The following is a 22,893-nucleotide window of genomic DNA, read 5'->3' on the forward strand; positions in this document are numbered from 1 at the left end:
GGAAGCGGGCTCTGAGTTGTCTGACTCACAAAATGATATTATTGCTATTTATATAGTTTATGTTTACTTGCCACACAATATTATGGGAAAAACAATTAACAATTAACAACAGTTAAAAACAATTTTGCTTGCTACACAGTGTTATGAGAACAAAAAGATAGGAGGAAGCCTCCCCCATCACAGCTTTTCTCATAGTATAACTCCATCATTTTTCTAACACAAGCCCATAGCTAAAAACTTTCTACAGAAAATAAAAACATGAGTAAAGGTAGTGAGCAAAACTTTTGTCTTTTGAGAAGTGTAATTTAAAAGTATCTTCTCCAGCAAGGTGTAAAGGAGTCCTTCCTAAGACATCTGGAGCAATAACAGTTGAATATCGGCACTGCGTCACAACTACACACTGAGAAACAGACCTTAACAGTCATTTACTGGCATACATGTGCAGACTTTATTGGTAGAAAAGTAAATTTCCAGCTCTAACTCTGTGGTTTTGGGTAATATTCACAATTTCCATCAAGAAGGTGGCCTGTTTTAAAACACTCACATGTCCCCTTTTGTTTTCTACATGATAATAGCCTTGACTAATTTACCATGAAGTCTGCGTAAAAAAAGCCGGAAATTGGGATTACCATCAGCCGATATGTCATTTCAGATTTCCATTTAACAAAGGTGATGGGAATATTAGCTTACCAGTGTAACTGATCATTACAAGGGATTAAAACTATTAAATCAAGCATATAAAATGACATCTGTTAGCAGTTTTAGATTGCTCAAAGTACCAACAAAAATGAGATTTTTAAAATGAGTTCTGCAGTTCTGCAATACTATAGACAGACAGACAGAAATAAAGGTGCAGAAATACATAAATTAAAAGCACACATAATCAATTATGTAGAATTTTATGGATACATCAGATACATAATGACATCACTCTGGTAAATGACACATTTAGCATTAAATATACATATGATCAGTTTCTCTTCCACAGTAGTAATGTAAAATACCAAAGTGACTTTTGTGCCAATAAAACTATTTGATGGATATACTTACTGACGGTAGGGAAAGTTACTATAATCAAATGAAAAGATGGACATAAAGCACTAAACTTTAAGGCAGAAAATGGTATAAATGATTTACTAAATTGTTACATCTCTATCCCCTTCTTTCTAATCCTTCCATAGTCTTTATTTGACCTCTTTCTTCCCCGTTTCATCTTCCACTCACCCCAGAACCTTTCATCAGTCCCCCACATTTCTCAAGCCTGACTGTAGCACCAGGACACTGACCCCTCATCTCTCCCTTCACTCCCTTCCTTCTCTGTCTATGTCATCATCTTTGTCTAATTCATTCACTCCCACCAAGACAGCTCACTAGATCTTTTCTTTAACTTTCTCATTTTAGCCATGTCATTGACAAAGACAGTTGTATTTTCATTTCATATGAAAGCCGTTCTTACTGTTGTTGTTCCACTGGCGATATGATGAATTTTGTAGTTGGTTGAGGGCAAAGGCACTGAAGGATGAGCTCACCAAGGGCACCATACAAACATCATTCATTGAAGACATTTGTTACTATTACAAGCCTTATGATTGCAAATATTAATCTTTATATCAAATTTAATACAAAGATAAGTAACATCAACAGTAACTAAGCCGCTTGAGGCTACCCTGTTTACTGAATTTCAGGATAGTTTTGCTGTAGCTGGAGCTTTACCAGCAGAAAACAGAAGTCTGTCATATGAGTAAGGTTAAAATTTCACTTTCAGTTATCGATTTGATTTCCCACGATTTTAAAAACTGTACAGCTGAACAAAAATTAATATTGTGTGGCATGCCACATTGGGGTCTCTTGTCTTGTGCTGTCAAAGCAGTACATCTTTCCATCAGAACCTTGTACAATATATCAGCTGCACATGCTGAGAACTGTGCACTTCTGGAGTTATTTAGGAAGGTCTTAACTCATAAAAAATGGCAAAGAGGTGTCCTTGGGTCAGTAGGATAGAAAAGAAAGTCAGCTGTCTGGAAAGACTTTGGTTTCAAGGAGTCAGCTCCTGAACACACAAAAATACAAAAAATGTTCTATGCAAGATTGGTTACACAGTAGAAGCTGCGTCACAGGTTGCTACAACCATATGAAATTCCCTCACAAAGTCGTCTATGATCAAATAATAAAAGAACAAAAGTTTAAAGCTCCTTAACTCCTGATACAAAACAGAATTACCCATTAAGGTCACGTTTTATGATGCAACTGTCCATCCGCCCAGCTCTCAAAGACATAAGGAAATCACTGCTTCCGCCTGTTTAACATTTAAAGTCATAGTGTTGAAAAGAAAGTCACAGTGTTCTCAAATAAATGTATAATCGTACAAACCTACAGAGGAGTAATGAGAGAAGAGAATCAAATCCCCAGAAGAAGATCTTATATAGTGGTTTTCTAACCTTTACAATGTGTTTCGAATAAACCCATTCACACATACACTACAGTTCATCTTATCTATCTATACTGCATATACACAGAAGATATTCAAATCAATCACACACTAATGGCTGCAACGAGGGCAAAATGGAGTTCCATATATTGCCTGAGGATACCCAGATTCTGCTTTCATGTTACACTTAAGTGGACTTCATTGAACTAAACATGACTCCTGGGGATAACTGGCAGCACCAGATGTAGGGCTATTAAGCAAAGTATCCACATGCACAAACATTTTTTTAGTTTTGTTGTTTTTCTGGTGATTTTTTTATTTTCTAAAACAAGTTAAACACACATAAATAAATAAAAACATTTCAATTCATTTGACTTATTTGGTCAGCTTTGATTGCCACACAAAGTGAATGGAATGGAAATGGAAAATGAATGGAAAAAACACAGAAAGGAGTTAATATATTTGCAAAGCAATGTTTATAAAGTGCAAGCCCTGTACTAAAATGATTTCCCAAATATTCCCTCAATCTGTTTCATTACATCATCAGAACAATGCATTAGCTCTAACACACATACGTACACACTCTGTTTCTCGCCCACCCCTTTCCTTTAACTCCATTTTCCTGTATCTCTTTGTCTGGCTCTCCCTCTGTCTCCCAGCCTCTTTGTATGGAGCCTGCCACAACATTTTGATTTACTTAAGAGACTCCATTCTGCAGTCAACCTCAGACATGAACTGTGTGTTTCTGTATTTGAGACTTAAATCCCTACAATGAGTCTAACATTAATCAGCCTGATCTATGACTTACTCTCATCTCATCTCATCTCATCCCTCCTCCTCTCTTTTCTTTTGAAATGTATTCTGCAGTTTGACCTTGCCCTGTTTTTGTTTTGTTTTTCAATCCAAAACTAAATGGTTCATCTTCTAATTTCTTTCTTTCTTCCTTCTTCGCATCCTTTGCTCCCCTCACCACCATTGATCAGATCTAATGTTCAAAAATGTACTTTTCCTCCTCCCTTGGCACTTTCTCTACCTCCCCTTTCATTTAGTGACTCATTGATTAGTTCTGGTGTTGAGAAGAATTGCCTACTTGGTCCCAAAGTAAAAAGCACTAAGTGTTATGTGTGTTTCTCTCTTTGCCTTGGTCTGAGTACCCTATTGCTATCAGTATAGACATTGTCAATACAGTCTGGCGTCACCCTGCTGCTGGTAAAGAAATGGCCTTTTTCTGCTCCAAGCTGATTGTCTTGGCGTCTTAAAACAGCTAAAGGCTGGACAGTGGAGGGTTTTTGGCATCTTTTCAGTCTCGGCAGGGAAAAGACAAACTGTTTGTTGGAAGAACAGAAAGCCATTACACCATGTTTGCTCTCGCCTTGAAACAAATGCCACCTCTGTGTTGCAACGCTCCTTATTACTGGCCTTTTAAGACAGCACTGGACTTTCAGTTCTTGTACTTTCATTTAATTTTCGGGTCTTCATGAACTAAAAAAATGAAAAAGGGTAATTGTTGTATGTGCAAAACTTCAGTCTCTAACTTCAAAATCTCAGAATTTCTTACTTAGCGTGACCAATAGGATTTGTCACTGATCACGTCTAACTGATTCTCTTCAGACGCTCAATAACATGAGCCTCTGTAGAACACGCTCACCTCCCATGACACTTGCAGCAACTCCCGGCCCTTGCAGCACAATCCATCATCCCTTATAGCAGAACTGTTGAAGAGCATGACAAAGAGCCAAACAGTTTGACTTTCAAACTCCCAACATCCCGATCTGCCGGTGACAGTTCTGATTGACATAGGTTCCATATGCCCCTCGGGCCAATGCACTGGCCTGCTCCAGTAACACAGTACTGAGGTCCTGACAGACAACAAATAGCAAGAACTATCTGCGTTGAAAGTCCCCTGCTACCACTGTGCCTGACTGCTTGGCTGTGATATAAAATGACTGTCTTGAACCTTATTTACGTGAAATAATCTCATTGTTTTTCACCGTTTACAACCAAGAATAGCACAAACGAGTGTGGTGACAGTGAAGTAACTCATCTGCAATATGAGCTAAAAAGTAAACTAAAATTCACACCCACCAACTTATAACACTCTCCATTATCTTTACAGGTCATTTATATTCCCTAAAAAAACCTGCTGTCCAAATTCTACAGAACAATAGTAAAATCAGACCAGACCTCTTCATCCATAAAATGGGAAAAAAGATTCACTCCTGATGCCAACTTCTGGACCCAAATTTGCAAAAAGTATATAGTTCTTCACAGAACTAATTTCCATATAAAGTAGGGTTTCACATCAGAAACCTGTTCACATTGCACTGTACACCACAGTTATAACAATGTTCACGTGATTTGGCTCTGTATACCTGTTAAATCATCCCACTATCCCCATCTCTCTGCTTAATAGGTGACTTATCAGCTATCAACCTTAATAAGACAAACAGTTATTTACTTTCAGACCGTGTCTCCATTGAAGATTGAATCATCTCCCTGCAGGGCACCACAACTCAAAAGTTTACTTGGTCATCATTGTTTAAACTTTTATATGCAGATTTTAATATCTTTCTAGCATGAGAACCAAACTCAACCACAATTAAACTTTTGCATTCATGTTATTACCACCTTCTTGTGACAAATCACTATAAAACTACTTTACTATTACAATACCTCTAAACATCAAAACGTCATAACTTGCACAGTCTCCCTTTGTTTTTTTTCCCTCCACAACCACAGGCTAATTACCATAAAACTATACTGTAATTGTTATAATTATTATTGCTAATATTATAAAGTGAAGAATTCATATTATTATTATTATTATCACAATATCTCACTATCGCTCATAGACCCGTAAAACTGCAGCCTCAAGATGGATAGCAGGAGGTGGATGAATGTGGCGGTGCACTGTGGTGATCCAGGGCTCCATTCCCCTTTCCCGGCGCACCAATGCCCAGCAATGCCGCCCTTGTTTCAATGCATCACACTAGCCTTGTGATGATATTTGTTATGATTTGGCGCTATATAAATAAACAATAAACATAAACAATGAATAAGTCAGTTAAAAGAAAAACACACCGGCTGGGTGGGTTTCTCCTGTAGAGCCCCTGCTCGGATGCCTGCCCAATGCAGGCCCAATGCAGGCAACACACTGGGCCCTCTTTTGATGCAGCACACTGTTTTAGGACTGACCAAAAAGACAACAACAATGACATACCCAAACATAGGTTAAGTGTGGCATAGGTGGTGAGTAGTGTTTTGAGGTTGGGGTGCCATGTTGGAGGTGGGACTTTTTGGTGTGCTATGGGTGGCGTGGCATCCACCCCAACTAACTACTTGAGTCTGCTTCCAATGGCCCTCAGCTGGCTGTGCCTACGCTTATCAATGCTGATTTCGCATTCTCACTATTGTTTTCCTGTTTCCCTTTATTATTATTATTCCGTACGTTTTTTGACACTTATCTTTCACCGAATTCTACAGATTTGGTATCAAAACGTTCAGCTCCTTCAGGAGATTATTGCTATGACTTTTGGTGTTTATAATTGTTACACTTTTTAAACTATTTAACTTTTATTCAAATTTTCCCATCATTCAAATGAATGGAAATTTCAACTCTTCAAAAACTTCCTCTTCTTTCCAACCTAACTAGTTCAGCATACATTCAGCTGGAGACACCATTCAAACTTTAAAATATTCACAAGACATTCAGCTATTACCAAATGATTCAGCTTTTTAAAATATTAAGCCAATTTTGAAATATGACAGTTTACAAAACATGAACATTTTTGCTCCTTCTTGATTTTTATGAATGAGAAGATTAGTGGCACACTGATCATTATAACTTTTTCTGATATTCAAACAAATTCCTCTAACTTTCATACTGTTTAACTCAGACAAACGAATTATACCTTAAAATGTAGGTACATTTTCCTCTTTCAGCTGATGTAACCACTAAAGAGCTCACATTTACAGAATTTCAGCTATGAGTCTTGAAGCGAGAGAAACCTTTCAATTTCTCTCACTAACTCCAATGGAAATTTGGTCTGACCCCAGAGACAGGTTAAACTGTGTTCAACTTGCTGCCGTTTAAATTTTTTTCACTCCATTGAAATAAAAACTACATTGCCGCGTTCCTCCAAGCCTTCTGCTTCTTATGGTTTTCAAATTATTTTCCTCGCTCTTCCAGTTTTCTCACAGGAGGTCATAATATCCAAAAAAAGCCATTTCTGCTGGTTATACAGGGAGAGAGCTCGTTAAACTGCAGCTGATTACAAACATTGCTATCATCAATGACATCACTCTTCCACTCCCTGCTGTATATTACACTGACGCCAGTTTAACTATTACTCACTTGATTCCTGCTAAATTTTCACTAGATTCAGCTTTTTGAGCATGTTCAACCAATCCCATTCAACTTAAAAAGCATTCTCACAGCTGTTTCGCAGGAACAGCTTTTTTTCTAGTTATTATTTTTCCAAACATCTTAGTTCTTCCGTATGTTTTTTGTCCGTTAACCACTCCTGCATACTTTAACCGATTTCAACCATTTTGGTATCAAAACGTTCGGCTCCTTCAGGAGATTTATGTTATGACTTTTGGTGTTTATAACTTTTATAATTTTTAAAATATTTAACTTTTATTAAAATTTTCCCGTCATTCAAATTAATGGGAAATGCTTTCAGCTCTTCCTCCTCTTTCAAATCTAACTACATCAGCATACTTTTAGCTAGAGACACCAATCAAACTTCAAACAGGTCACAAGACATTCAGCTATTACCAAATGATTCAGCGTTTTCAAATATTAAGCCAATTTTGAAATATGACAGTTTAAAAAACATGAACATTTTTGCTCCTTCTTGATTTTTATGACTGAGAAGACAGCAGAGGGGCACACCGATCATTTTAACTTTTTTTGATATTCAAACAAATTCCTCTAACTTTCATACAGTGTAACTCAGAGAAACAAATTATACCTTAAAATGTAGGTACACTTGTCCTCTTTCAGCTGATGTAACCACTAAAGAGCTCACATTTACAGAAATTCAGCTATGAGCCTTGAAGCGAGAGAAACCTTTCAATTTCTCTCACTAACTCCAATGGAAATTTGGTCTGACGCCAGAGACAGGTTAAACTGTGTTCAACTTGCTGCCGTTTAAATTTTTTTCACTCCATTGAAATAAAAACTACATTGCTGCGTTCCTCCAAGCCTTCTGCTTCTTACGGTCTTCAAATTATTTTCCTCACTCTTCCAGTTTTCTCACAGGAGGTCATAGTATCCAAAAAAGCTATTTATGCAGGTTATACAGGGAGGGAGCTCGTTAAGCCGCAGCTGTTTACAAACAATCCTTTCACTGATGACATCACTCTTCCCCTCCCTGCTGTATATTACACTGACGCCATTTTAACTATTACTCACTCACTTTTTACTTTGACTTCTTCAAGTGTTTTCATTACTCCAACCCATTTCTTTCCAGCCCACTGTCTCTTTTCTCCAGTTTTATGCCTTCATTCAGCTCCAGCTCCTTTAAAAAAATCAGTACCTTTGACATCAGTACCTTCCTGTTTATCTTCTTTTCAGCTTACCTATAAGTTACTATCAACTCACTTGTCGGTATTGCAAATACATCTAAATACATGTATTATTGATATCAACACTAGGGTGGTCAATACAGAGACTCATCTATCATTCTTGCTTTTTCTACGCCTTCTCAGACACCAAATGTTTCAACAAGAGGAACCATAAATTAAAACTTGTTTTTCGGTGATGAATACTGGTGCAGTGAGCAGAAAATTGATGACAAACCTTATCATAGACCATGAATCATTTATATACTCTCCTCCTCAAATTTTGTTGCTGAAAGGGGGTCCTTTGTATTCCTAAAAAGAAAAAACACTTTTCTATCATCTCCTTCCTTATGGGAGGAGGAGCAGTGGGAGTCATAGATCTTTTGAAATACTTGCTTATCTTATGAAGTTAAAAACTGTCCCTTAGACAGTCTGAGGGAGTTTCTCCACTGAAGTGATTCCAGTGCTGGTTTGAAGCCAGTGTCTAACTCAGAACCAGCTCTTTCTGTTTCGACCAGCTCTGGCTCCAGCACCCAAAAAACGAATGCTACAATGGTATCCACTCTGTGCTGGGCCAGAGCAAAGAACTGCTCACGTCAGGGGTGGAATTATGGAAACCACACAGATCAAGTAAAATGTTTTGACTGCCAAGTCTTCCCAGTGTCTAAGACACCATGAGCTCTGTTAAGCCTTTTTTTTCGGCCCATTTCTCATCACCGTTGAGTCGTGTTGAAACTCAATATTGTTGCTCTGTGTGAACTGATGCATTTCAGTTTGTGTGAATCTGTATTTGTGTGTGTGGAAATTAATTTTGTCATCCAGAATGCAAACATCAGACAGTGACATGAGGACAGTACAGCAGGTGTTAATCAAGAATGAATTCAAAAGAATAATTTGATCGAATAATAAAAAGTCAACTCTATTATGGCCATAAATCATTGTAACAATATTCTTCATGAATGGGACTTGTATAGACTCTTTGGCTTTAATTTCTTTATCTTTTTTCTTTTGAAACCCAAGTAAAGTAAAGGAGACTTTAAGACATTTACTTTTCAGAAATAAAAAAAAGATTTTCTATTTTTTGGTGATTTGTTATATATATTACTTGATCATCTCAGTAATCAGCCTATACTGTAAAAATATCCTGGATTCTCTTGATTCTCACATTCTAATATTTCCGCTACTTCTCTCTTGTGTAAACAGGGAATCAAACATTGCTTAATACACCTGCATGTCTATCTTTATGTGTTAAATTACATAAGCTTAAGCCCTCTTTTTTTTTTTTTTGGTCTTTCTATCCACCAAAAAATGAAAAAAAAGCTTAGGAAAGGAATACTGAGTTTTGTAGAAAAAAAAAAAAGGGGGGGGGGGGGGGGGGGCAGTTAGTGGTGAGAATGATATTCTAGATGTTTGGCTGAGTTCGGTTAGGTAAAGCTGGGACTATTTTGGTAAAAAAGGACCACACACATGTCCCCAAACACACACATTCACAAACTTTTAGCCATTTCAAGATCCTACTCCAGAGCTGTTTCTGATTGTGTTTAGATGGAAATGTATATTTGAACAGATGTCTGTCTGTCTATCTATATCAGTATATGCCGCAGCCTTTTTTTCCCTCTTTCAAGCCCTCCCACCCCCGCCTTCATGCCCCTTTCCTGATGTACTCTGACTGGTTGTCGTAGTTCCCTTCTTCAAACCGTCAAAGTCTGTCAAACATATCAAAACTCCTTACTATAAAAACACTAATCCAGGGTCAATGGCTAGCCAACACCACTCGACATCTGGTACTTGCCACCTTTAATAATGAAAACTAGGTATCAGATCAGCATTCTGAACTGAACCAATTCCAGCCCCTGTGGCCTTAGCAGTTCAAATAGACAGACTAAGGTTTTATCCTGTCATTCAGCCTAACATGTGCCATGTGGACAGACACATGGAGCAGGCTTTATGGCAACCAGAGGAGATCCTCAATATGCAGAGCTTTAGCCAAATAAGCTTTTACGGCCGGAACGTGATAAAAAATGGCAGCTGTCTAAACTTGGCATAACAACATTGAAATGAGAATAGCATCATAGGCTGCATATTGCACTGTTTTAGTGGTTAGCTTTCACAGTTGTTGTGGAAAAATGGAAAATTGTAAGTACCATGGATAAGTCCTTAGTCAAGTTTTCTGTTTTGGGGTTACTAACCAAAACTAAGTCACTTAAAATAACTTGAGTTACAGACATTCATTTCACTTGAGTCATCTTGATGGTCTGACCGGGGGACCAACCCACGTCTCCGGCTTCTTTCATCCTTATGCTGCGGCTCCGTGTGGCAGATTAATTTGCATTTACCTCTGACGAGAGTGGCTGAACCAGCATGCCAAAGTTGTGGTGAGAAAGAGACCTTCAACTCGCATTCAAGCATGTGTTTTTATTTTTTCATTATTTTTTCAAGAGTTCAAAATGTTCAAAATGTGTTCATTACATAAATAAAATTCATTTTCTCTGGTAGCACTTCATGGATTTTGTGAGCAGCACACTATAGTTTTTTATACAAAGCGTAAAGGTAAAAAAACGATATCTTCATTTTAGATGTATAAGGGTATCTGCAGCTCCCAGTTTTTCCTTTTCCGAGGACACCGGGTCCAAATGGCTCTTTGAGTGTTAAAGATTGCCGACCCCTGAAACTGTACAGTTACTGGTGTGAAAATACATTCTGTTCATTCACCAACACACACCAATGGTAGTAGACAGCAGACAGAGAGAACAACATACTTTAACAGCTTAAGCATGGCCTCCTTATGCCCTTGGTGGACCTTTATAACTGAAACAAAGACAGAAATGTAAAGAAATGTGTTGAAGGTTATTATTCATGTTAGAAAATGAAATAGTTGACGTTGTAGTAATGGCAGATGGTCAGAATGTTGGGTCTTATATGTCTTGTAACTTATCCTTTCAGTATTGTTGTTCACATTTATACTGGTATGAGTTAAGCTGCTTTCAGATATGATGCGGCGTGTGCTGTGGTGGTATGGCGCAGAGTAGGGGACAAGGTTGTGCATGTGCAAATTGCATCCAAGTTCAATACCAACTGCGAGGGAAGTGAAAAGATATCCAGTAAGCAGCAAGCTTTCATGATGCAGACATCAATGCAGGATGTATATCTCAAGCTGTCAAAGGAAAGACCTTGCTTTACTTTTACTGAGAAGGAGATGTGCAACAGCCAAGAGAGTGTATGTTCATAACATACTCAGGTCAAGACATGAGTTTGGAGAGTCCTGGCTCATCCAGGAGGTGCACTTGTAGAACGACCTCGTCAAGGTCTACTTCAGGCTAAGTGGGGACAAAATGTTGCACTGAGACTCAAAAATGAGAATCAACTTCAGGCAGCCGATCCCAAAATGCTGGGTAATATATCTGACATGGGTGATTTCTTGTTATCTGCCAGATTGTCTCTAACAAGACACATTGACATGTTGTCAGAAAAGCCTGTGCACAAGTTGAACTTGTCATAACTTCACCCCAGAGCGCATGCCTGACCTGACATGGCGCCAAGCTGAGCAGAGCTCAGATTTGTTTCGCATCAGGTAACACAAAAACATGAATTGGTTCGAAACAGACCTCTGCATCCTATGTTAAAGCACCTTTATAATTACAGACTCTTCCTGGTTCCCTATACATAATAATCCATTTGCTTTCAGTTTATAGTTCCAGTATAAGATATTCTAAATTTTAATACAGCTGCAAAAAAATGAGCTGGTATAACAAGATATTGCTGGTTATTGATGTATGCTAAAGATATTATCACCAAGACATACATCCTGTATTCTTCTGCATGCATCTAATTTCCTACTCCTCTCTTTGTCTTCATTGCCCATGCGTTGTGGCATCGGTCTCCTTCGAAAAGATGTGAAATTGTAGATTTTCCTCCACTAAATAATGCAATTTCTTCAGTTAAAAAGGCTACCAGAAAGAGAGCAGCATAATTTGAGTCCGTACAGGGTGGTTATTTATCAACATATAGGGACTTATGAGCAGTTTGATGGTTCCCAGTTAGATTTCCCTTTTGGTTTAAAGTCAGTTTGTTCTGTAGTTCCTTTTGTAGGTGCCTGTGTGCGTGAAGAGGGAAAGGACAGCCACATAATGTATACTGGAAGCTATAAGTTCAGGTTTCTGCATTGTTTACCGACTGCAACCCCTGTGTTTACCATAAGCATGAAAGTCATAGTCTGTAATAGTCAGAATAATCCTACATAGATATGGTTCTGTTAGGGGTGTTTCATTGTTAAAAGGAAGCTCTCTCCATGCCACCCCCTGCATGCACAGGATGAGGAATTATATCAAATTAAAGGTTATATATGATATGTTGGTTTCCTTAGCTAGGCTAAGTTTTATGAAATTTCATTATGTAAATGCAGTTATACCAGCATGAACTGAACTGGATTTAAATAGGCTATTCCCTACTTAATTGAATCTGATGATCATTAATTGAATTGTATTTAATTGAACTTTAATTGAACTTGTTAACTATCTCTGTATAGTCCACTGAGATGACTTTTGTTATGAATTGGTGTTATACATATAAGCTGAACTGAATTAAATTCTTATGATGTATCAGAGAAATATGTAGCTATGGATGACGTGTGAGAGACAATATGACAACATATAATCAGAATACCCTGAGAACAGACACGCATATGCTGCTGTACACCTTCCGCTATGCTGGATGTTTGGCAAAAGATGCAAAAGTGAAAAAAGCTGCAGTTTCCAAATAAATCAATCACTCAGATCTTACTTTAACAAAATACTGCCAATGAAACAATAAATAACCTTTACCGTGTGTTACAGGTAGGCACAATTGAGCTGCATACTCCTCTTCTTCTCCCCCTTCCTCTCCTTTGTCTGAGTCTGGTTCAATAGCATCAACTAACAATGGGTTGTCATGTGGATTAGATTGTGGAAGTGATTGGTCAATGACAGGTGATGGGCAGGAGGGTGAGGGCATGGAAGAACCTATGAAAAAACACAACGAAGAGGAGGAAAACGGATTGAAATAAACATCAAAGGCTAACAAAATCTAAAAATGAAAAAGAAAAATGGAATTATGGTGATGAAAAATTGTGGCATTAGACTGATTAAATTCTAGCATCTGGCAACTAGACAATCCCTGGATTAATTCCCACCTTTTTCACCCTTTCTGAAGTGTGCCATGTGTGCCAGGTAAGAGATGATTCAAATATTGAGCCATCTAAGATCTACCGGTAATTTGTTTTTCCACTGTCTAGAGAACCACCATTAAAAATACATCATTATGCAACTAAAAGTCACCACTCTTGTACTGGATGAATGGAAATTTAATTCTGTAAAGGACTTCAGTGCAGGTAGATCGCTTGTCTTTTCTATGGATTACAATGCTTACTTTTGCCATCGAAAGTCTGCATGAAGTCCTTTGCAAAGCAGAAAGGCATTTATAAATACTGACTACCATACATAAAGACTGATGCAAACAGGGTTTAGAATTAATGTTTTCAGCAGGGTTCATGAAGACCAGTTGGGTACAGTAAATCTGCAAAAATGATAGTGAATTGGAATTTAGAATTTCCCCCATTGGGGGATGAATAAAGTATTTTTCTGTTCTTTTCTATTCTTTATATAGTACATAAAATAGTATTCACAAATGTTGATGGATGACATCACAACTTTAAATCACAGGGAAATGAAATGGGTAATAACCTGTATAAATAATACATTTTAAGAAATAAATAAATGGTCTGGTTGTAATACCAGCCCTCTTCCTTTCCCCTTGCTGACTGACATCGCAGTTCTTTGCTCTAGACCAGCAAACTCTGGTGGAAAAAAAACCCGAAACCTTATTGTATATCAGATATATCCATGTTTTCAACCGTATATTTCAATCTGGAAATACAAGAGAAATATGCTAATGTTAATGTCTGAACTATTTTTCATAATACCACCTTTCACACACTTTAAAACAACTTTTCTGAAGTACACTTTACTTGAACAAACTAAAAGACGTTAAAGTTATCTACTGTCAATAAAGTGTATTTATTTCAAAATTGTATTGTCAGATTTGAATTATTCTAAATATATTACATAATTATATAAATATCACTATAAATATATATTTTAATACCCTGAAGTTTTAGTGTAATCTAAATAGCATTGTAAGTGCACTTTTAACATAATAACCAAGTATACTGGTGAGTTACTATTAAGTACTATTTTTTATATCAATAGAAATGTAAGAAAAGTATGATTGAGCCCACTATCAAGAAAATAAGAGCATAATGATATATTACTTTAATATTAGTGGCACATTTGCTGACCTTTTTAAAGAACCCTTTAAATACTACATCTTTATTTCACTATTACATTAGTATGAAAAAAAGAGAAATTTATCCAAGTCACTGGAGTGAGTCAGTCGGAATATCAGGAAGAGTTGGCTATTTGTTGTGCCGACTTCAGACAAGACCCACAAACAGAGTGTGAAAAATCAATTGCGTATTGATGTGGTAACCTTGGCATTTAGTGACTTCTGAATGCTAAATCGCGCTGCTCTCTGCTGGTGTTTGGTGGTCTGTGTGTTTTGGTCACACAAATAACTTTGTCCAGATGAACAATCCATACAAATCTCCAGCCACAAAATAATGTAATTAGATGTTTAAAATCAAAGAAAAGCACAACACAATTCATTAACAGCCCGACTTATGTTGGCTGCCTGCACAGAGAAAATCTCTTGATTTCTCGCATTTGTTGACGATGAGGAAAAAACTGAATAAAAAAAAAACATTGTAAAGTCATTTGATTGGTGCGGCAATTTAGCCTGAGTAAGCATTTAAGGAGATGCTGGAAGTAATTTATTCTTCGAAAGTTCCATTCCTTTTCTTTAAACCCTAAAAATAAAATTGTTTTTTTGCACTAGTTACAAGGTCAAGGACATTATACCACAGAGCCAAAAACAATTCAAGAATTTTCATATTTTCCCTTTTCAGCCTTGCAATGCATACACCATCCTGACATGCAGGTTTTTGCTTTTTAAGGCAAAAAAATTAGAACGGCAGCTCCATGAAAAAAAGCTAAACAAATAACATGACACAAGTCCAAAGAATTTTCATCTATTGTGAGTGATGCTGAAAGAAAAAGTCCGGTTGGCTTTTGTTGGAGAAGCTTGAACAATGCAGGACCAACGATTAAATGCATGTGTCTGAATTTATTTTACAATTAATAACATTATCAAAATGCTTTATTCTTTTGGTCTTTTAAATATTTACGGTAGTCAAAACCTTTTTTGAGAGGCCTTTTAAATGTCACAGAAACTTTAAACTGGGGCAAGCATGCCACAGAGCTAAACTTATCTGTGTATGTATGTAGGTATGTATTCATTTTAAAACTATTGATTTCAATTCCAAGGTTCACAAAATTAAGATAATTCATCTTAATGCAACATCATAACTACATCAGAATGATAAAATCCAAAACTGAAATAAAAATATAACAAATTTAACAACAATGCTAGCTGCCGTCTTCTCACAGCAGAGGTTCCAGGTTCAACTCCCAGCTGGTTCTTTCTGTGTGGAGTCTGCTTGTTCTTCCCGTGTATGCGTGGGTTCTCTCTGGGTACTCCAGCTTCCTCCCACTGTCCAAAAACAGCATGTTAGGTTAACTGGTGTCTCTAAAATTGTCCTTAGGAGTGAGTGTGAGCGTGTGTGTGGTTATTTGTCTCGTTTGGGGTCCAAATGGTATGCTATGAATATAAACATAAGATTTTAAAATACACTATAATGAATAGTTAAAAGTCCCATATGTGAAGTGGTCAGGGCAAATGCATACATACTGCAAACACTAAAAGTGCAATAACAGTAGTTGCAGTATTAAAGAGCAATTTGTGCATTATGGTTGCTAAGGACATGTCTTGTCCTTGGCACAAAGCTGTCCCTTATTCTTGAGGTCAGAGCCTGGAACTGCAAGCATTTACCAGATGGTTCAAACAGGCTGTGATATGGGTGTGTAGAACAGCCATGTCCACGAGTACCTAGACGCTGTCTTCTTCAGTGTTGATGTCACTTAATGGTGAATAACTAAACAGGTTGTTGCTGCTCTATGTCATGACGTAGAACCATTCCATAATTGTCAATGTTGTATTGTCATTCAATACATGTTTATCAAGCAAATTGTTCTTTATATGTCTAGATATATAATCTATATTAGGGTTGTACAATAACTGAAACATGTCTCGTGTGGAAAGTCCACCTGTTAGACAACTGAAGAATAAAAATCCAGCTATGATATTGACTTAAAGTGCTCTGCCAGTAGAGTATCAGACTAAAGGTCAATGAGTTTAGGCTAAACATTTCTAGATGCAGCTGGGGAAGTGATTAGCTTCTTTGAGGTGAGTCTTCAGTCGATGCTGGCAGAATGTTGCCATCCAGTATATTTGAAGGTAACTTTTTAACTTTCTCATATAAACCTTCTTCCATTACATGTGTAAAAAAGCCCTTGGCGTGCAGTTTAGTACTTAGTTCGTTCATTATCGCCTCATCAGCAATTGCATCTAAGAACTCTGTGATGTCCTTTCCTTTCTCTGCGCTTAGATGGCGCCATCTTTTAAGCGCTTTGGCCAGGCAGAGCCATCTGACAGCTATGGCATAGCTTACAACACTTCATTCAAAAGTACAACAAACTGTGTTCCAATGCTCTCATCTTGATAAATTAATTAATGCAAATTACATCATAAGGCATGTGGCTGTACTTGGGTTATGCACCCTGAGTGCCAAAAAGATAGCAGGCTCAATTACCACTGCCTGTTTGACTAGCTGGAAAACACAAAAAGCAAAAATAGGGAAGGACTATTGTGGATTTCAATGTTCCAACAGATCCAGCGAGTAGATGTGAATTAGAAATTTTCTCTTCCTGAAAATGAAAATCTAGAGTTAAAATGCAGGAAAGGATTGTTTTAGATGAACATAAGTTCTGAGGCCTTGGTAAGAAATTTCTTGGTGAAACAACTTTTAAATGTTTTTTATAAGACAATATAAAAGTTAAAATCCTTTAACACAAGCGCTCATTTCTATTAATTTGATGGCAACTGAGCATTTGTGTCATGTTCAAATGAGTATCCTGGTGCTTTTACAATTGAGATTGGACATATTTATAGCGTGGACGAAGTAATCTTTTTGTATCACTTTAAAAACAGCATAGGTCTGAACTACACACAACCAATTAGCAGATAGGCATGCACACTAGTAGCAGCTATTAGCTACGAAGTCTTTCAGAGAAACAGATCACCTCATCAATGTTACGTTGTGAGAGCTATAAAGAGCTATGAGTGCTTCTCATCCTCACTGATGGCTACAACTTTGAGACAAAAAGCACAGAGAGCACAACTGCCCTATTTTTTTCAATCACTCTGGGGTTTTTTGTACATTTTAAGAAGACTGAGTATCTCCCTAAATATCTCCTCAAGATAAATGTAGAGACAAAAGGAAAGTCGAAGAGCAAAAAACTTTATCCTCATTGGCTGGAGTCAGTCAGTACTGTTCATTACCCTAGCATCATTATATCTTCTCTTTCACTTGAGTTTGAGAGATACGTTGCCCTTTTGTTCAGATAGACTACAGCATAAGCTTATGCCAAACCACTCTGTCCCTGGGCTCAATTGTAGTAATAACCATGATGACAGAAATACACTTGCTTAAACTATCTAGTCACACACCCTAATAAATACAATCTAGATGTGTATCTGAACGTAAGGGAGAAACAGATTGTGAGAGAACAAATGTGACTAGATGAACTAAATATGGGGACTGGATAATGTAGTGGTATGATTACCACTTTTCGTGTGGGAGACCTGGGTTCAAATCCCCTGACTTAAATGACTTTTCAGGTGAGTTGGTTCATCATTACTTCTAACTCACGGTTATGTCAATTGCATTTATATTCAATATATATTTGAACTAAAGTACCTAAACGAAAGTGGTCTTGTATTGTGCAATGTCTGAACATTTCTAAACAGAACTGTGGATCTGGAGGTTGTTACTCCCCTAATATATTGCCTCTTCAGCACCACAGCTGAGCCTGTATTGAATATCCTGGCAAGTGTGAACAGCCAACTGTGCCTGAAGCCTTGGAGATATCTGCTGTATTCTGCCCACAGTGGAGCAAAGAGTTAGCCATGTGTATTTGAAACCAGCAAAAAAAAAAAAGGAGCAATCCTTGTCACGTAATCATAGCTGCTGAAAACACCAGTGACAAACCAGGTCACGCATACACAAGAGTTTATGTGCACACAGGCAGAAACTTCCTCTTTGTGTCTTGAGTGACTGCTCTGCTTTCGCCTTAAGGCTGACAATGACCTCCAAGTCATGTCTTTCTTTTTCTGTGTGTGTGTGTCATGTTGTGACCTCAAAAGAACTCACAGCATCCACGCTACAATGTAGTTCATCAGTCATACTTCAACCAGTGGGGAAGGAAATTTATACAAGCTATTGTGACAGAACTAAAAGCTGGCACAATATTGACAGAACTAAGGGACTAAACAAATGCTAAAGTAAATGCTGTAAATGTTCTCTACCCTCTTTTTTAGTAAAGCTGTGAGTGTTACAGTTGGATAGCCTGCATGCTTCACCATGCAGTAGCTATCCTCTGTTTGAGAGGACACCAAAGTGGGCAAGCACACGAACCACATTGTACTACAAATATGTATTTATTTCAGGTGTTTTCTTGTTCCTATGTGATTTTTGCAGTTGCCTTTATTTACCCTGAGAAACTGGTGCAGTTACCCAATTTGGATTAACAATGTTAGAAGTCTGAATTCAGGGAAAAAAAGGTGACATCATTGCTTGCACAAAGAGGCTTATCTTACTTTAAAAAAATCCTGCAGGTCAAACTATTCATCTTTAAAACAACTTGATTTTATTAATGATCAACTGAGCTCATATGATCAACCACGTATCAATTATCTAACCTGATAAATGTATTACAACATATTCTATCTTATCCACATTATATTAACAGGAATTTCAATAAAATCTTTTCTAGATTATACTGTACAAATGCTGAGCATTTTTGAGGGATGGGAATGAATAAAATGCAACACTGACTGATTAAGGAGGATGTCTTTCCCGATTTTTGTTGTGTAAAGCTGGTCTTTCCACTGACCAAATTAAAATAAATCCATTGCTCATCTGTCAATAAAAGCAGTAATCTCTGCGTACACCATATGTGTTAAACACACGGTAGTTTCTTTTCCCCTGCCATAAGTACACGAGTGTGTGAGTGATAGAGTGTGCATGTGTGTCTGTGTCTGAGTGTGTGCAGTAGAGTGGAACAGATGGTAATATGCAGATCACCATTTGCAATAATCATCTGGATTTCACTAGGTCATAATTATGCCGATTTGAGCTGCTCACTGCCTAAGAGATTGTGACATGTGGCACATGTCATTCATTGTGCCCTAATTATAATGCTGAACTGCACATATGTATATATGTACATATTTATAGATATAGTATGTATATGTGTGTGTGCGTACACAGATCGATAGATAGATGGGCTGAGAGATAGATACATACATACAATTGATTTTAGCCATTGTCATTAAATATACATTTATGTATGTATGTTTATATATATAATTATCTTGGTTAGAAACCAGAACTACTTGGATAGGGTTAGAAAAACATTTCTATGCACTACAAAGGTTAAAGTAGTAATATTGTACATATTTACGTATTGTGCTTATACAAAGTTGATTTGACACTCCTTTTTGAAGGAAACAGGCATTGACCCCACGGTGTGAAGGATTAAAACTGGAAAGAGAGTTGAGTGTAGAGAGAAAGTGCAATATGCTTACAGGGGGAGTCAAAACAGGTGGGATGAAGTCTATAATGGAAAAGGGAGGGAGATAGGGAGGACTTTTCCCACAGAGGGAGAAGACGTCTGAATGGAGCAGAGCTGGGGTCGAGGCTGATAATGGTCCAAGGACCAATAAGGGAAAGCCAAGTCTAAACCGCGGCTTCTCCCCAACTGCTGGCCCAATAATATTTACATCATTCTTGTATGGCAATATAAAAGTTTATTTTGCAAAAGAGTGTTGCCCTTTTTCTGATCAGAATGCCTGACAGAAAGAACCTTGAACTACTGAATAAATTCTGAGCTAGACTTGGAGTTTGTATAGCTTTTCTCAGACAAAGTGAGCCTCGGCTGGCCTCTCGGATTGTCAACCCGATCGTCACTCCCAGAGAGCTGTGACTTAATGTCGCGTAAGGTAAATGGTAAATGGACTGTACTTGTATAGCGCTTTTGTAGTCTAACCGTGCCGCGTTTAAAGTCACGAGTGCATATAACATAGGACCGTGCCGCGTTTAAAGTTACGGGAGCATATAACATAGGACCGTGCAGCGTTTAAAGTCACGGGTGCATATAATATAGGACTGTGGCGCATTTAAAGTCATGGGCGCATATAACATAGGACCGTGAAGCGTTTAAATTCACGGGCGCATATAACAGAGGACCGTGGCGCTTTTAAGTCACGGGTGCATATAGCATTGGACCGTGAAGCGTTTAAAGTCACGGGCGCATATAACATTGGACTGTGGCGCGTTTAAAGTCAAGGGCGCATAAAACATAGGACCGTGGCACGTTTAAAGTCACGGGCGCATAAAACATAGGACCGTGGCACGTTTAAAGTCACGGGCGCATAAAACATAGGACAGTGCCACGTTTAAAGTCACGGGCACATATAACAGAGGACCGTGGCGCGTTTAAAGTCACGGGCGCATATAACATAGGACCGTGCAGCGTTTAAAGTCACGGGCGCATATAACAGAGGACCGTGGCGCATTTAAAGTCATGGGCGCATATAACATAGGACCGTGGCGTGTTTAAAGTCACGGGCGCATATAACAGAGGACCGTGGCGCGTTTAAAGTCATGGGCGCATATAACAGTGGACCGTGGCGCGTTTAAAGTCACGGGCGCATATAACAGAGGACCGTGGCGCGTTTAAAGTCACGGGCGCATATAACATAGGACCGTGCAGCGTTTAAAGTCACGGGCGCATATAACAGAGGACCGTGGCGCGTTTAAAGTCATGGGCGCATATAACATAGGACCGTGGCGTGTTTAAAGTCACGGACGCATATAACATAGGACCGTGCAGCGTCTAAAGTCACGGGCGCATATAACAGACGACCGTGGCGCGTTTAAAGTCACGGGCGCATATAACATAGGACCGTTTCGCGTTTAAAGTCACGAGTGCATATAACATAGGACCGTGGCGCGTTTAAAGTCACAGGCGCAAATAACATAAGACCGTGGCGCGTTTAAAGTCACGGGTGCATATAACATAGGACCGTGGCGCGTTTAAAGTCACGGGCGCATATAACATAGGACCGTGCCGCGTTTAAAGTCACGGGCGCATATAACATAGGACCGTTTCGCGTTTAAAGTCACGGGGGCATATAACATAGGACCGTGGCGCGTTTAAAGTCACGGGCGCATATAACATAGGACAGTGGCGCGTTTAAAGTTACGGGAGCATATAACATAGGACCGTGGCACGTTTAAAGTCACGGGCGCATATAACATAGGACCGTGCCGCGTTTAAGTCACGGGCGCATATAACATAGGACCGTGGCGCGTTTAAAGTTACGGGAGCATATAACATAGGACCGTGACGCGTTTAAAGTCACGGGAGCATATAACATAGGACCGTGCCGGTGTTTAAAGTCATGGGTGCATATAACATAGGACCGTGCAGCGTCTAAAGTCAAGGGCGCATATAACAGACGACCGTGGCGCGTTTAAAGTCACGGGCGCATATAACATAGGACCGTTTCGCGTTTAAAGTCACGAGTGCATATAACATAGGACCGTGGCGCGTTTAAAGTCACAGACGCATATAACATAAGACCGTGGCACGTTTAAAGTCACGGGTACATATAACATAGGACCGTGGCGCGTTTAAAGTCACGGGCGCATATAACATAGGACCGTGCCGCGTTTAAAGTCACGGGAGCATATAACATAGGACCGTGGCGCGTTTAAAGTTACGGGAGCATATAACATAGGACCATGCCACGTTTAAGTCACGGGTGCATATAACATAGGACTGTGGCGCGTTGAAAGTCACGGGAGCATATAACATAGGACCGTGCAGCGTTTAAAGTCATGGGAGCATATAACATAGGACCGTGGCACGTTTAAAGTCATGGGCGCATATAACATAGGACCGTGCAGCATTTAAAGTCACGGGCGCAAATAACAGAGGACCGTGGCGCGTTTAAAGTCACGGGTGCATATAACATAGGACCGTGGCGCGTTTAAAGTCACGGGCACATATAACATAGGACCGTGCAGCGTTTAAAGTCACGGGCGCATATAACATAGGACCGTGAAGCGTTTAAAGTCACGGGCGCATATAACATAGGACCGTGGCGCGTTTACAGTCACGGGCGCATATAACATAGGACCGTGCAGCGTTTAAAGTCACGGGCGCATATAACAGAGGACCGTGGCGCGTTTAAAGTCACGGGCGCATATAACATAGGACCATGCCGCGTTTAAAGTCACGAGTGCAAATAACATAGGACCGTGGCGCGTTTAAAGTCACGGGCGCATATAACAGAGGACCGTGGCGCGTTTACAGTCACGGGCGCATATAACATAGGACCGTGCCGCGTTTAAAGTCACGAGTGCATATAACATAGGACCGTGCCGCGTTTAAAGTCACGGGCGCATATAACATAGGACCGTGCCCCGTTTAAAGTCACGGGAGTATATAACATAGGACCGTGAAGCGTGTAAAGTCACGGGCGCATATAACAGTGGACCGTGGCGCGTTTACAGTCACGGGCGCATATAACATAGGACCGTGCAGCGTTTAAAGTCACGG

The 22,893-nt window shown here is 38.9% G+C and overlaps 2 protein-coding genes across 6 annotated transcripts in view; both read right to left on the bottom strand.

Moving 5' to 3' along the window:
* The window catches only part of LOC140304850 (teneurin-3), a 207,533-nt gene that overhangs the window by 151,344 nt on the left and 33,296 nt on the right, over nucleotides 1-22,893 (bottom strand). For 4 of the 5 annotated variants that reach the window (XM_072383645.1, XM_072383644.1, XM_072383643.1 and 1 more), the window contains exon 2: nucleotides 12,817-12,993. The exons of the other annotated variant lie outside the window; for it this stretch is intronic. In XM_072383645.1, coding sequence (XP_072239746.1) covers nucleotides 12,817-12,985 — 169 coding nt within the window. In that variant the 5' untranslated portion in view covers nucleotides 12,986-12,993. The remainder of the gene's footprint in view (nucleotides 1-12,816; nucleotides 12,994-22,893) is intronic. 5 annotated transcript variants of the gene reach the window in all.
* LOC140305163 (teneurin-3-like) overlaps nucleotides 17,321-22,893 on the bottom strand; it is a 159,817-nt gene continuing 154,244 nt past the window's right edge. Inside the window, exon 6 of the mRNA XM_072383919.1 lies at nucleotides 17,321-17,355. Coding sequence (XP_072240020.1) covers nucleotides 17,321-17,355 — 35 coding nt within the window. The remainder of the gene's footprint in view (nucleotides 17,356-22,893) is intronic.

This window comes from Leuresthes tenuis, unplaced genomic scaffold (genome assembly GCF_036924035.1).
Source record: "Leuresthes tenuis unplaced genomic scaffold, fLeuTen1.0.hap1 SCAF_4, whole genome shotgun sequence".
Classification (NCBI taxonomy): domain Eukaryota; kingdom Metazoa; phylum Chordata; class Actinopteri; order Atheriniformes; family Atherinopsidae; genus Leuresthes; species Leuresthes tenuis.